The sequence below is a fragment of the Rhipicephalus microplus genome, chromosome 8, assembly GCF_043290135.1.
Source record: "Rhipicephalus microplus isolate Deutch F79 chromosome 8, USDA_Rmic, whole genome shotgun sequence".
NCBI classification, from domain to species: Eukaryota; Metazoa; Arthropoda; class Arachnida; order Ixodida; family Ixodidae; genus Rhipicephalus; species Rhipicephalus microplus.
In genome coordinates, this window is record NC_134707.1 from 122,637,129 (window position 1) to 122,651,094 (window position 13,966).

Consider the following 13,966-nt stretch of genomic DNA (forward strand, 5'->3'; position numbering starts at 1 on the left):
ACAACGTTTTGCCAGTCACTAGACTCTCGCAAACCACTCTCACACATTTGGAAAACGGTGCAATGTCTGCGTCACCCTACGGAACAGCGCTTTCCATTCAAAGCGCTCGCGCTATTTCAAAGGAGGCAAGACATCGATGTCGCAGAAGATTTCTGTGCGCAGATCGCCAACCAAGCCACTCGTCCAGATTCTCCAGTGAAAGGTGACTTCCCCCGTTCCCGTGACTACCACATGGACCTCCTTTTTACAATGGAGGAGCTCGAGGCGGCACTAGCTCTCTGCAGGCGTTCAACTTCTCCGGGCCCAGATGGTATTCCGTACCGAGCCTTGTGCAAACTTGGGGAAGGTGCAAGGAGAGAACTGTTGAGCCTCTACAACATCTCGTGGCAGGATGGCAATGTTCCTGATGGCTGGAAAGTAAGCCGCTTGTTACCCATCTTGAAGCAGGGCAAATCCCCACTTGAACTCACCTCACACTGCCCAATAGCACTGGCCAGCTGCGTAGGGAAGATAATGGAACGGATGATACTAGGCCGTCTGGAGTGGTATCTTGAATACTACAAGATTTATCCGAATTAAATGGCTGGTTTCCGACGCGACCGCTCTTCTATTGACAATGTCGTTGATCTAGTTTCGTACGTTCAGCACGAAAGATCCCGTAAGCGACTATCTGCAGCTTCGTTTTTAGAAATGAAAGGCGCTTATGATAATGTACTACATGAAGCCATCTTGGGTGCCCTTGCGGGGGTTGGCCTTGGTGGTCGAGTCTTTCGGTGGATTTCGAGTTACCTGGCTGTAAGGTCATTCTTTGTGTTAACAGAAGATGGCCCAACTACGCGACGCTATACTTCCAGGGGTGTTCCTCAAGGCGGAGTTCTTAGCCCGACGCTATTCAATCTTGCACTAATTGGCCTTGCTGAATACTTGCCAAGCACCATTAAAATCTCAATATACGCAGACGACATCTGTGTCTGGACATCGGCAGTCACACGTCCTCAGATACGTTCCCGGCTTCAAAAAGCAGCAACTATGATAGCCAACTAAGTACGTGTTCAAACAAGGTCTCAGCATATCACCAGAAAAATGCGCGCTGGTGGCTTTCACTCACAAAGCAATGATCCCTTATGTCATCTCAATCTGCGGGCGACCGATTTCTTACGCCAAAACCCACCGGTTTCTGGGCATCATTATTGATAGGGACCTCTGTTGGAGTCCACATGTGACCTATATGAAGAAGCGCCTGACCGCTATTTCTCAACTGTTCAAGTTCCTGGCAGGAAAGACGTGGGGGATGTCAGTAGACGCAATGATGGAGCTCTACAGGGCCCTGTTTCTCGGTTTCCTCAGATATAGCTTGCCCGTGCTTAGCAATACCTGCCAGACCAATGTTCGTGTTTTACAGGCAGTACAAGCCCAAGCGCTGAGAGTGTGCCTCGGTCTGCCCAGATGTATGTCAACAGAAGCAACAATTGCAATTGCTGGTGACTATTCGATACAAACTCACATTGTTGTAGAAGTCCTGAGAACGCACATCCGACACTTCGCACGTGCCCCCGGCCATCACCTTGCACTGTTGCCTTCAGAGAGGCGCCAAGCATCGTTCGCCAAAATTATCGTGAAATACAACGATAAACTTTCCTCGGGCTTCAGTCATGCATCTAAACCATCCATACCACCTTGGTGTCTTATTCGACCCACAGTGCATCTTAGTGTACCAGGGATCCGGAGGAAATCAGAGTTTTCGTCGCCCGTGCTGAAACAACTGTCTCTCCTTCTTTTGCACGAGAAATATTCAGACAGCATACATGTATACACCGATGGTTCCACGAACCACCAGTGTTCGTCAGGGGCAGTAGTTATCCCAGCAAGAGGTGTTACCATCAGCTTTAGGACTGACCACTCCACGCAATCTACAGCAGCGGAACTAGCTGCTTTGCGCGCTGCACTTTGTGTGGTCAATCGAGAACCACCGCAACAATGGTCGATTTTCAGCGACTCAAGGGCTGCCCTACAATCTGTCCTCTCAGCACTGCGTCGCGGCCCGTACGAACAGCTTGTTTTCAAAATTCGATGCCTTCTCCACACTTTACTCGAGAAAGGGCATCATGTGACGCTTCAATGGCTGCCAAGTCACTCCGGCATCATAGGGAACAAACATGCCGATACTGCCGCGCGGGCAGCCCTTGAAGGAACACGAGAAGAAGCCATACCACTTTCGAGGATTGATGCTGCCAGTAATCTTCGACGACTTGCGCGTGAAATCACGTTTTCACTATGGTGCCCACCAAGCATCGATACGAATCGTCAACACCACCTGTCCTCTTTGATGGCTCTCCGCATGCCCACTGGACTCGACCGAAGAGAAGCCACCCTTCTTCATCGCTTATGGCTAGGAGTGGCATTTACAAAATCTTACTCCTTTGTCATAGGAATGGCCGACAACGCTCTCTGCGATGCCTGTAATTGCGAAGAGACGCTACACCACATCCTGTGTGACTGTCCATTGTATGAAATCCAGAGACAGTCACTGGCGTCTGCTTTTGCGCGCATCAACAACAGCCAAATGTCTGTGGACACTATTCTGTCAAGTGCCCGAGAAAAGACCTTGCAACAGAAGGCGACGAAGGCTCTGTTGGAATTCCTACGCGACACCGACTTGAACAAGCGACTGTAACAGCAATGTCACACACCGCGAAAGACGAGACTGGACTATGACTGAGTGTGCGCGCGGTGCTGCCGAATGTGCTGTTTCTATCTTCCCTCTCCGCTCTCTTTCATCTCCCCCATCCCTCTCCCATGCGCAGGGTAGCAAACCGGCTGCCTATAGGCTGGTTAACCTCCTTGCCTTTCTTTCCCCTCTATTTTCCTTCCTTTTTTTCCTTCAACACTCCGCCTAGAAAGCAGCATGTACACATGTGCGCATTCAACTCTGCCATTTGTGCGCGTATTCTTTATCCAGACTACTTTCCTGCAAGGAAGCGATGAACCTCTGTTCACGGAAAAACACATTTTGTACTGAAGCAACGTGTGGGAGCAGGCTTGTTGGTATTCGCCATATTTCGTGCTTCACCTGCAAGATATCTTATTAAAGATGATAGTCTTTCTTGGGGACCTTCAACACAAAAATTTTGGTCTGTCTCTCTATCCGTACATTTATCTGTTTGTCCACCTTTTCGGCATCGGGTAGTTGAAACTGCTGACCACATCCGCAGTGACCCCCAATGTTGCTCAAGGTTAAGCGTTCATGCTTGTGCAATTGTCGATTAAAAAGCAATTATTGCGCATGTCTGGAGCACCATATCAAAATGCATATATTGCGCATATGCATCTCTTGCTAGAAAACGCATACCTAAGTAGTTTTAAGGACCATAGCGCTTATCACGCTGCTCTTACCATATAACGCTTGCACGGAACGAGGAGTGTTTCCAACGCTTTGCTAAGACGAGATGGTGGTGGCACCTACCCGTCGCCTCAAGTTCTACACCTTATCACCTCTGAGACGGGCGTGCATGGCCACGTGCTTTGTTGTCCAAAAGAAACCGCCAGATGGCGCTCATGTCTCAGGTGTGACGTGACTTGATGCGCTCTTTCGCCTCCGCTGCACGCTCGAGGCACTCTAACGCAGCGCCTCCGGAATACCATTCACCGTTTTTCTTGCGCAGAACATCAATGAATGTTTTGTTTACTCTCTCCACACGCAAGACTATCGTCTTTCGACGACACTTGCCGATTACATGCAGATACAGGGCTAATTTTTTTCTTTCACTTCTTTTTGCCGCCAAGAAGGTCTAAAAAAGCAATGGGAACACGAATGGAGAAGACAGCGCAGTGACACTGCATCGAACAGACGACTGCATCGAGAGGCCAGCCCTCCGTCAGAGCGCCGTGCTTCCAAAACCGCCGCTTACGCTGGTGCACACATTTTCAAATGAAGGTAGCGTAGCGCCGCCGCAACATTTTCAGAATTTTTCTCTTCACCCTCGCCGCTCCCCTCCTGCTCTAGCGAAACCGCTCGCTTAGCCTAGTACCCTCCCGTAAGGACCAAATAAATGCCAGAGTAATTGTTGAAAATTCATTGCATGAGTTCACTGAAAGAACAGACACTTTTCTTGTGATCAGCAGGGACCGTCGGGACAACTGGCAGAACAGATCATAGCCACGCGCTCCCTCCAAAGTGACCTCCGAGATCCACTTCGGCAGTGCCAAAAAGGGCAGTGTCCAACCCGAGGAATGCCACCGTGCACACGTACGCCAACACATGAGTGCCATTGCCGGACACCGTGCACTAAAAGCGTACAGTCTACCTAAATGCATGATTAGGGAGATAGTTTGGTTAAGGCTAGTTGCACGGTTCTTGAGGCACTTGTTATGAAGAATGAGGACAATGACACAGGGACCAAAAAGAAAAAAGAAACACTGAGTAGACGCTACGGTCGTTCATAGCGTCTACCGTGTTTCTTTCTCCCTTTGTCCTTGTGCTGTAACTTGTTGACCAGTCCGACAAAGAATAACATCACGGACAATTTTTTTCTGGATTGAAAACATGCAATCCTACCCTATTCTTCAGTCCAAAACAGGCGGCCTCCTGTGGCACGGTGACGTAGGCCCAGTCGAACTTGGTCTGTTGTATCTCGGCTGCCAACAGCGGCACATCGAGGAAGATGTTGGGCAGCCGGCCAGCTTCGAGCAAGAGGACGCTGACTTCGGGGTCCTCAGAAAGACGACTGGCCACTACTGCACCGGCCGAACCACCACCCACTGCTCTCGTGTGGCATTGTGGTCGAGGGTAAAGGTGAAAGCACAGGATAACATTATTATACAAATGTAGAATGCCCCGCGCAGATGCTATTGTCATTTCAAAAGTTTCAGCCCGCATATTCAGTCACTTCAGCATGCTCAATTGGCTATACAAAAATCTTACCACTTAAGAGGATCACATTGCTAAGGCGAAGCTGTCCACAGCCAGAGCTACATATTTTTGGGCTAGGTAATAAGGAATTATAGCGCCATACGATATAAACTCTAAGAAAAAAGTGGAAATTTAAGATTCCGTTCCTTTGTTAGACAAAATCATATTAAAAAGAAAAAACTGTTTATTTATTTATTTCAAATACCCTCAGGGTACAATCGTACACAGAAGAATGGAGGGGCGAAAATTGGTACATAAGAACTACTTGATTACAGGTACAAATTATAAATAGAAAATGTCATGGTGGCACTTAACAAATGTGAGTCGCAAAAAATGCAAAAGTATGTGTAATTATATTGCAGCAATGAAAACACTCAATTGTCCCGGACGTGTTAGAATAAGAGCTGTTAAATATACATACACTCTATAAAGTATCGAGAGGTAAAAACATAGCGCGAAAAATCATAAAGACGTGATAATGGTAAAAAGCAAAATGGACAAAAGTAACATTCTTATAACAAAATTTCTAGAAGCATAGCAAAAACATATAAAACAATCAAAGGTGTAAAACGAACACTGATGTTAATTTGAGATGAAACTCTGTGAAGAGCAATTTTGAAGTTTTTCGTGTTAGTTATGTTTGTGAGTGTTGCAGGTAGGTTGTGCCAATAGCTACCGCGCAGCGTTGGCCACACACTAAACTCTTCATGGCTGCGGACCCTTCAGCCAACCTACGGCGGCTTAACAGGCAAGTCCTCTCTGCATACCTCGAAGGACTCGCTCCAAATGAGATTAAAGACATCAGGATCAACTCACAGAAGAATGTTCTGGCAGTTAATGTTCAACACCGTCGTGCGCTGCAAAGCTTACAGAACATTTCGGAAATCGACAGAGTCACAGTTAAATCAGTGATCCCCACTGACTGTAAGGGCAGTGTTGGGGTCATTTTTGACGTGGACATTTCCATTCCCGCTGACAATTTTCCAATCTCGATAAAGCCAACTACAGAGGACATCCTCATCAAGCACATCGCAAGGCTTGGTCAGTCACGTTGCCTGAAGAATGTTTTTGAGGGAGGCAGTCTTACCCCACACGTCAAAGTTGGCCACGTTCGCCACCAGGTCCGTCCATACATACAGAAGCTCCTACAATGCTTCAGATGTTTCAAGATGGGACATCTCAAAGGAGTATGTACCAGCAATGTCGTGTGCCCACGGTGTGCCGAACCTCATTCAGAAGACACCTGCCACGCAACTGCGTTCAAATGCTCCGATTGTCACGGCGCTCAGATAGCATCGTCTAAAGATTGCCCACGAGTTCGAAATGAACGCGCGGTGCTGAAACGCATGGTGCGCAACAATTTAACGCACAGAAACGCCGCTCCTATTGTCAGGCGACGTCGGCGTCACCACAGAAGATCATCACGGAACGTGACATTTGCCGATAGAGACACGTCATCTCAAGCAAGAAGAACTGGCCCCCATCATCCAGCCCTGCGAAGACAGATACACCGCAAACAGAATCAGGGTCAAGGCTCCCACCTCGTGAAGAGTGGCCATCACTTCCACGAACACAGCCTGTTTCAGAAGTGCATCGAATCCCGCCAACCTCGATGCCATCACGAATCACTGATAAAGGGACAACTGAGGACCGTCAGGTCATTAACATGTTGCAGACCCTTATGAGCGCAATGCGCATGCTCCTAAGCAACATGAACACCCCGTCAGCGCAGAGCGCACTCCAGGTGCTGGACACTTTGAGTCTGGTGCTTGCAGCTCTAAGGTAAAACGATGACCCGCAACATGTTCTCCTTTTGAGAGGTCAAGAACGCATCTGTCCTTCAGTGGAATGCCAGAGGACTTAGGGCGCGTATGTCCGAGTTCCGGCAATATGTATTCCCAAACTAGTTCTCCATAATTGTGATTTGTGATCCGAACCTGTCAGCTCACATGAGACTGTCTGGATATGAGTGCTTTATGACTTCTACCCACGGAGAGCGCCGCAAAGTCGTTGTGTTCATACGGCGCGACCTAACTTATGTTCGTCACCCTGCACCCCCTGACGAAGAAAACCAGTACGCTTGCCTAACAGTAAAAAACAAGACGACCACATTCACCATCATCGGAGCCTACTTACATCCATCAAGTCCTCTAAACCGAGAGCGCTTGCGCGGGATTTTGAATTCAACTCTCCAGCCATGGGTAATAACTGGTGACTTCAATGCCCACCACTACTTATGGGGAAGCTCCAGGGTCAACACTAGAGGTAGACAGTTAGTGTCTTTCGCTTCTGAATGTGAACTTATCCTCGTGAATGACGGCAGCCCTACTTATCTGCGCGGATCGACCTATAGCAGTTGCCTGGACCTCACTTTCATCTCACGCTCGTTCGCCAGCTTAGTGCACTGGTTTTCGAATTTGGAAACAAGGGGTAATGACCACATCCCAACATACCTGAAGATTGACGGCTTTCCAAGTCTTAAGTCCTCTAGAGCCGTCCAGTGCACCGATTGGCAAAAATACAAGTTAATCATGGAAGACTATGTTGGTGCCTCACCCTTCAACCTAGGGAACGCAATAAAGAGTGCCCTACAGTCAACCACGCGTTCGCTTCCGGTGAGCTCATCTCGCACTAATATGGACTTTGATCTCGAGAAACTCCGAGCGATTAGTCGTCGTGCAGAACGACGTTAGAGATGCACGAAGTCACTTGATAATCTGAGAGTGGCCAGACGCACACAAAAGAAAATGCAGCGTCACGTGGACAAGTTGGACAAGCAACGATGGGTATGTTTTTACGAGTCTTTGGATCCCAGAAAGCCTCTGTCATTATTCTGGAGAACTGTCCGGGGTCTTCGTATAACCATTACTCAGCGCTACCCATTAAAATTTCTGGCACTTCACTTACGCTGCGAAGAGAGTGATGTCGCAGATTCTTTCTGTCGAAGGATTGCCTGTGGGGCAAATTCAACTGGGACGAAGACGCCTGACTTTTCTGTATCCTCACGTGATCCCCGAATGGAGATTTTGTTTTCAATAGACGAACTAAAGGCTGCGCTTGCTTTGTGTAGACGTTCTTCAGCGCCAGGACCTCACGGCATCACTTACCGAGCTCTGTGTCACCTAGGAGATCAAGCTCGGAAGGCACTCTTGCAGCTGTACAACGACTCCTGGCAAACTGGCATGGTTCCACAGGAATGGAAGTCAAGTCGCCTGATTCCACTTCTCAAAGCCGACAAGTCACCTTTGGGCATTTACTCTTACCGCCCGATTGCCCTCGCGAGCTGTGTGGGAAAAGCTATGGAAAGGATGATTTTAACGCGTATGGAATGGTACTTGCAGTTCTACGAAATATATCCAGATGCCATGTCCGGCTTCAGACGAGGCCGCTCGTCAATTGACAATGTCGTTGACTTGGTGACACATGTAGAACACCAGAAGGCCTGCAAACGGTTATCTGCTGCTCTGTTTCTTGATGTTAAAGGGGCATACGACAATGTCACCCACGAAGCCATTCTCAGCACACTAGAAGGAGTGGGACTCGGTGACAGGATATATACGTGGGTTCAGAGCTACCTACAGAATGGATCATTTCACGTGTAGACAGAGATTGGCTCGACACCCGAGTATAACTGCAGCCGAGGAGTCCCGCAAGGCGGAGTGCTAAGCCCGACGCTATTCAACCTAACACTCATTGGACTAGTTGGCAAGCGACCAAGCAGTGTACGACTTTCCATATATGCTGATGACATCTGTGTGTGGACATCAGGTGTGACTCGACTTCAACTTCGCTCTCGACTTTAGAAGGCAGCATCAGTGACATCGCACCACCTACGCAACAAGGGCTCGAAATCGCTATTGGGAAGTGTGCAGTCGTGGCTTTCCCCAGAAAACCAATGTCCGCTTATGGCATATCAATTAACGGGAAGTTGGTGTCATGCAGCTGGAGTCACAGGTTCTTGGGAGTCGTAATCGACCGAAACCTGTCATGGACACCTCACGTAAACTACGTGAAAAAGCAGCTGACCGCCATTTGTCACTTATTCAGGTTTCTTGCTGGGAAAAGTTGGGGAATGTCTACCGAGTCTATGTTTCAGCTGCACAAGGTATTGATTACTGGATTCCTGCGGTATAGCCTACCTGTTATATCTAACACGTGCAAAACGAACCTGTGCGCAATCCAAAATATTCAAGCCCGAGCGCTTAGGATATGCCTTGGTTTACCCCGCTGCGCATCGACAGCTGAAACAATTGCCATTGCACAGGACTACTCGATCATGACGCACATCACCATTGAAACGATGCGTACGTACCTCAGGCAACATGCTAGGAATCCTTCCCATCACTTGGCAACCCTCGTTACTGAGAGGCCCTGCACGAAATTCAGTGCAATTGTCTGTGCTCATTGTGCGTAGTTTACGTCAGGTTCTACGCCTGCTGAAAAACTGATGTATCCTCCGTGGTGCCTGACACTTCCAGAAGTACGCGTTTCAATTCCTGGAATTCAGAAAAAATCAAATTTGCCTTCATCAGCCCTAAAACAATTGAGCTTGAGCCTTCTGCACGAAATGTACAATAACAACGTGCACATATGCACCGATGGTTCAACCATAGCGTCTGGTTCTGGCGGTGCAGTGGTTTTCTCAGCTAGAGGAATCACTCTGCGTATCAAGCTATCACACGTCACTACATCTACGGTGGCAGAACTTGCGGCTTTGTGTGGCGCCCTAGAGTACATCAAATCCCAAAGACCGAGTAAATGGGTTGTGTTTTCCGACTCGAAACCGGTCCTACAGAGCATGCAGTCAGTCCTTCGACGAGGTTGTCATGAACAATTAACTTACGAAGTTGTCAAGCTTCTTCACCACGTCACAGAAACGGGCCACGAGGTCAAGTTTCAGTGGCTTCCTATCCATTGTAAGATCAGTGGCAATGATTCCGCAGACAACGCGGCTCGCACATCGCACCAAGAAGAGCACATCCTTCCGAATCCTTTGTCAAGGACTGACGCTGCAAAGCAACTTCGTCACCTGGCATGTAGTATGCGTCTGCAGGAGTGGAACACCCCACGCATAAGACGTACGAGACTACACCAAATAAACCCTCGACTGGAACTTCGACCTCGATCCGGACTTCGTCGACGTGAAGCTTCGGCTCTTTGTCGCCCTTGGTTGGGGGTTGCCTTCACAAACGCATATAGAACCCTCATCGGATTGACCGACTATGCAGAATGCGACGTCTGCTGCACCAAAGAAGACATCGACCATCTGATATGCCATTGCCCTCGATTTGCCTCGGAAAGACAGAAGCTTTCGGATGCATTGCGACAATTGAACGATCGGCCACTCTCTGTGCAGATGCTACTGGAACACCGTCATCGCCTTTTGTCGGCTTAAAAACCAGTCAAAGCTGTCTTGTGCTTTTTGAGGACTACAGGCCTACATGACCACCTTTAACTTTTGTGTAGTGCCACCGCTGCATACGCGCCAGCCGATTGGCTGACAATCCTCTTTTTTTTTTCTCTCTCTTTCTCTTCTCATTCCTCTCTCTCTCACGTTTATGCCCCCCTTCCCATTCCCCAGCGTAGGGTAGCAAACCGGGCATGTTCCTGGCCTGGTTAACCTCCGTGCCTTCCTTCTTGTTGTTCATCCGCCCCTTGTTGTTTTGGGGAAAAATTAATATGAAAGCCCTAAGGTAATACTGTGTGAAATGTGTTACTTTTTGACGATGGTCTATGCGCTATGTAATGCATGGTGGTGTCTGAATGAATATAGATGGTAAATATGAGTTGTGGTGGTAGATTTAATGGTAAAGACGGAGTCGAGAGAGTTTTATGCAGTGTGATAGCGGTGGAAGGTGTAGGATGTCTTTCATGTTTGTAACACTAGCAGTTCTTTGGTAGTTCTTGAGAATAAAACGGACTGAGCGATTTTGTATTTTTCTAGTAGTTGTATACAGTTCTCATATTCGGTGCCCCATACTGACGATGCATATTCAAGCTCTGGACGAATGAAAGTTGTGTACACTAGTAGTTTTAGTGATGATGGAGCTCGAGAGAACTTACGGCGAAAGTATACTAATGTGTCAGTGACCTTGACAGCTATGTGATCAGTGTGAGTTTCCTATGATAAGCTCTAAGTAATATGAACACCCAAGTATTTGTATGATGTTACGCATTGAAGTGCAATCTTATTAAAGGTGTAAGTAGGTGAGGTCACTGGATTACGGGATATCCTCATACTTTTACATTTTCTAATGTTTAATTCTATCTGCCATTTTGACACCACTCAGTTATGTTATTAAGATCTTTCTGGATTAGTGAAATGTCCGCGGCATCAGTTATTGTTCTATACACGACGCAGTCATTTGTAAACAGACATATTTTCGAGGATGCATCATTAGGCAAGTCATTAATGCAAATTAGAAATATTAATTGCCCAAGCACAGACCCTTGCGGAACGCTGGATTCAACAGGAACAAATGAGGAGTTAGTGTCGTTAGCAGTGACGAATTGAACACGTCAAGTCAGAAAAGCACGAATCGAATTAATTATAGACGAGTCGATATTTAGAACGCTTAGTATATGAAGAAACAGTGCATGGTTCACTTGCTCGAATGGATTAGGAAAGTCAAGGAATATACAATCTGTTAAAAAACGGTGATCAAGGTTTGTATGAAAGAAACTAGTGAAGGCGACTGTCTTCACCAACTCTTCTCATTATTGTATCTAAGAGACAAAAAAAGCGCCTAAATTCCGGCTTCTTTCGCTCAATCGTAGTGAGACTTCATGCCGTCAGGTAGTATGTGCGGACATATCGATTAGCCGCAAGCTCTGAATAAGATCACGTGTGGCGTGACACCAACAGCCCTACAAAGATTGTTCTACGCTTGCCATAATGGCTACTGACGGGGCTGTCTGTCACTCCCAGGTGCACATACACAATGAAGAGAACGGGGGGGGGGGGGCGCCGTTGCTGTATAGTTCAGATCGTAGAGAATCGGACGTATTATTTGAAAGTCATAAGTTCAGTCCCTGGCAGCGGCAAGCTATTTTTTAGTCGACTTTTCTGTCTTCACGTTCACGTTGCAATTACTGCCAATAACCTCTCATACACGTGCCATCTTTACCTGTTAATCATAATGAACAATATAAACCTGGAAGACGAACGTTAAGCTTTTTTGTCAATGTCTTTTGACGCTATGTCCTCTTGAAAATTCTGCGGGTTAGGCTATGCCAGAACTCTACGGACAAAACAAAGCGTACAACCACTGCAGGTTTAGAGGCGCGCACTGGATCCCTGTACAATGAACATTTTTGGTGCTCCTCGACCCCACCAATGCCTCGTTATCACCACTCGCGATACTCGGCGGCTGCACTTTCTATCAATCTTCGCGCCCCTTTGCCTTATGACGTAGATATCATGCAGACTCCGTTGTCAGCGGTTCTGCTTGAATCGATGTCGGATGGACATGTAAGGTAGGCTCCTAGCAAGAAGAGCGCGAACAGAAGAAGCGTCAACGAGAGCGTGAATGAATGTAAGGACGAAGTGATACCTCTGCTTCATGGCCATTCAATCGTAGCCACCCACTTCATTTTATGTGGCATATGGGGATCACTTCGGTCGCGCTATGAAATACTCAGGTAAACAAAGTATGAAACGGACGCCCAAACATTTGTGGTTTTAACCAAAAATAAAAGTAGAGGGCCTATTCAGCCTATATATAAAGGAAAAAAGGTCTTTATATGACTATTTTCCTACGAGCTAAGCCCTATAATTCATCAGCCATAAACCCTACTATACTGCCGGTGACCGTCACTTTGCCATGGTGTGTGTGATGTCAAGTGCTGGATAGAACGAAGCCGTCTTCTTCTACCAGAGTTCAGCCGTGACAAGTTGACCAGTTGCAATGCCAAGCTAAACATATCTGAAATAGCTGCATTGCATGCACAGCCGATGAAAGATCAAAATTGTTCGACGGACTACAAAGGTCTAACACCAAGCAGTTCATTAGGTTATGGCTCCCGAGTGGGCCAGTGGTGCCTGACTGTCGGGCCATTTTGTGTTTGAAATGCGCGAAAATTTCGCCACCTGATTTGTGAACGGCCAAGGATCACCCCCTGGATATCACTTATTATGATTAAAAATAGCTGTGACGACTCCTTTAGCTTTTCTGGCTGGCTTCCACCCGCTGGCTACGAGACATGCAGGCGACCATTCTCCAAGGGAAGGTCAGCTCTGGATTCACGGCGTTGTTTCATTTTCTATAATTTATGTATCTCAATGATTCCAATTTAGAACACTATTTGGCCCTAAGGGTATTTTGAATAACTAAATAAATAAATAAATACTAAATAAATAAATAAATAAATAGAAAATAAATAAATAAACAAATATGTACTCGATGTACAAGAGATTGAAATAAGGACGAAAAGAAGTGAATGTATTACACTGCACCATGCTGACATCGAAAGTTACCGTGAAGCATCATCCACCTCACTGAACTCGTTTCCTTGGGACAGTTCTCGTACAACTTTATAATTTATTATTATCAAATGTACCACCAATCCTTGTAGGATTTGCGACATTAAGCTACTTCATAACTACTGAATTTGCTGTTTCAGATCACCACATTAAAACTAAAAAAATATGTCTATATCACACACCCGAAGAAAATTTAAGAATAAGTTCCATATATTGTATATTTCGATGCATACCTTCGGAAAAAAATACTCTTTTTTGTGCACAAGTTGGCTTAGCAACACCGAATCACGATAATACAAGGAAAGTGGCTTCAGAAAAATTCGGGCAGATGTTTTCTTCTACCCGTAAAGAGTTGAAGAGGTTTATTTGCTTAATGGCAGAAGATACACAGCGTTCAGGCACAGGCGCTCCGAATTTTTCCAGGTTTGCCTCAGGGTGGCTCAACAATGGCTATTATAGCCTTCACCAAAGACCACCTAGTGCAGACCTATATTGAAATCGAAGCTCTGAGGACACACAGAAGGCATGTTGCCCGGACGCTTCACCCCCACCTAGCCTCTCTACCGGTGGACGGG

The 13,966-nt window shown here is 46.9% G+C and overlaps 1 protein-coding gene across 4 annotated transcripts in view; it reads right to left on the reverse strand.

Annotated features, from left to right (window-relative positions):
• LOC119165495 (glucose dehydrogenase [FAD, quinone]) overlaps positions 1–13,966 on the reverse strand; it is a 169,132-nt gene that overhangs the window by 140,632 nt on the left and 14,534 nt on the right. For all 4 annotated transcript variants that reach the window (XM_075872545.1, XM_075872543.1, XM_075872544.1 and 1 more), the window contains one exon: positions 4,556–4,758. In XM_075872545.1, coding sequence (XP_075728660.1) covers positions 4,556–4,758 — 203 coding nt within the window. The remainder of the gene's footprint in view (positions 1–4,555; positions 4,759–13,966) is intronic.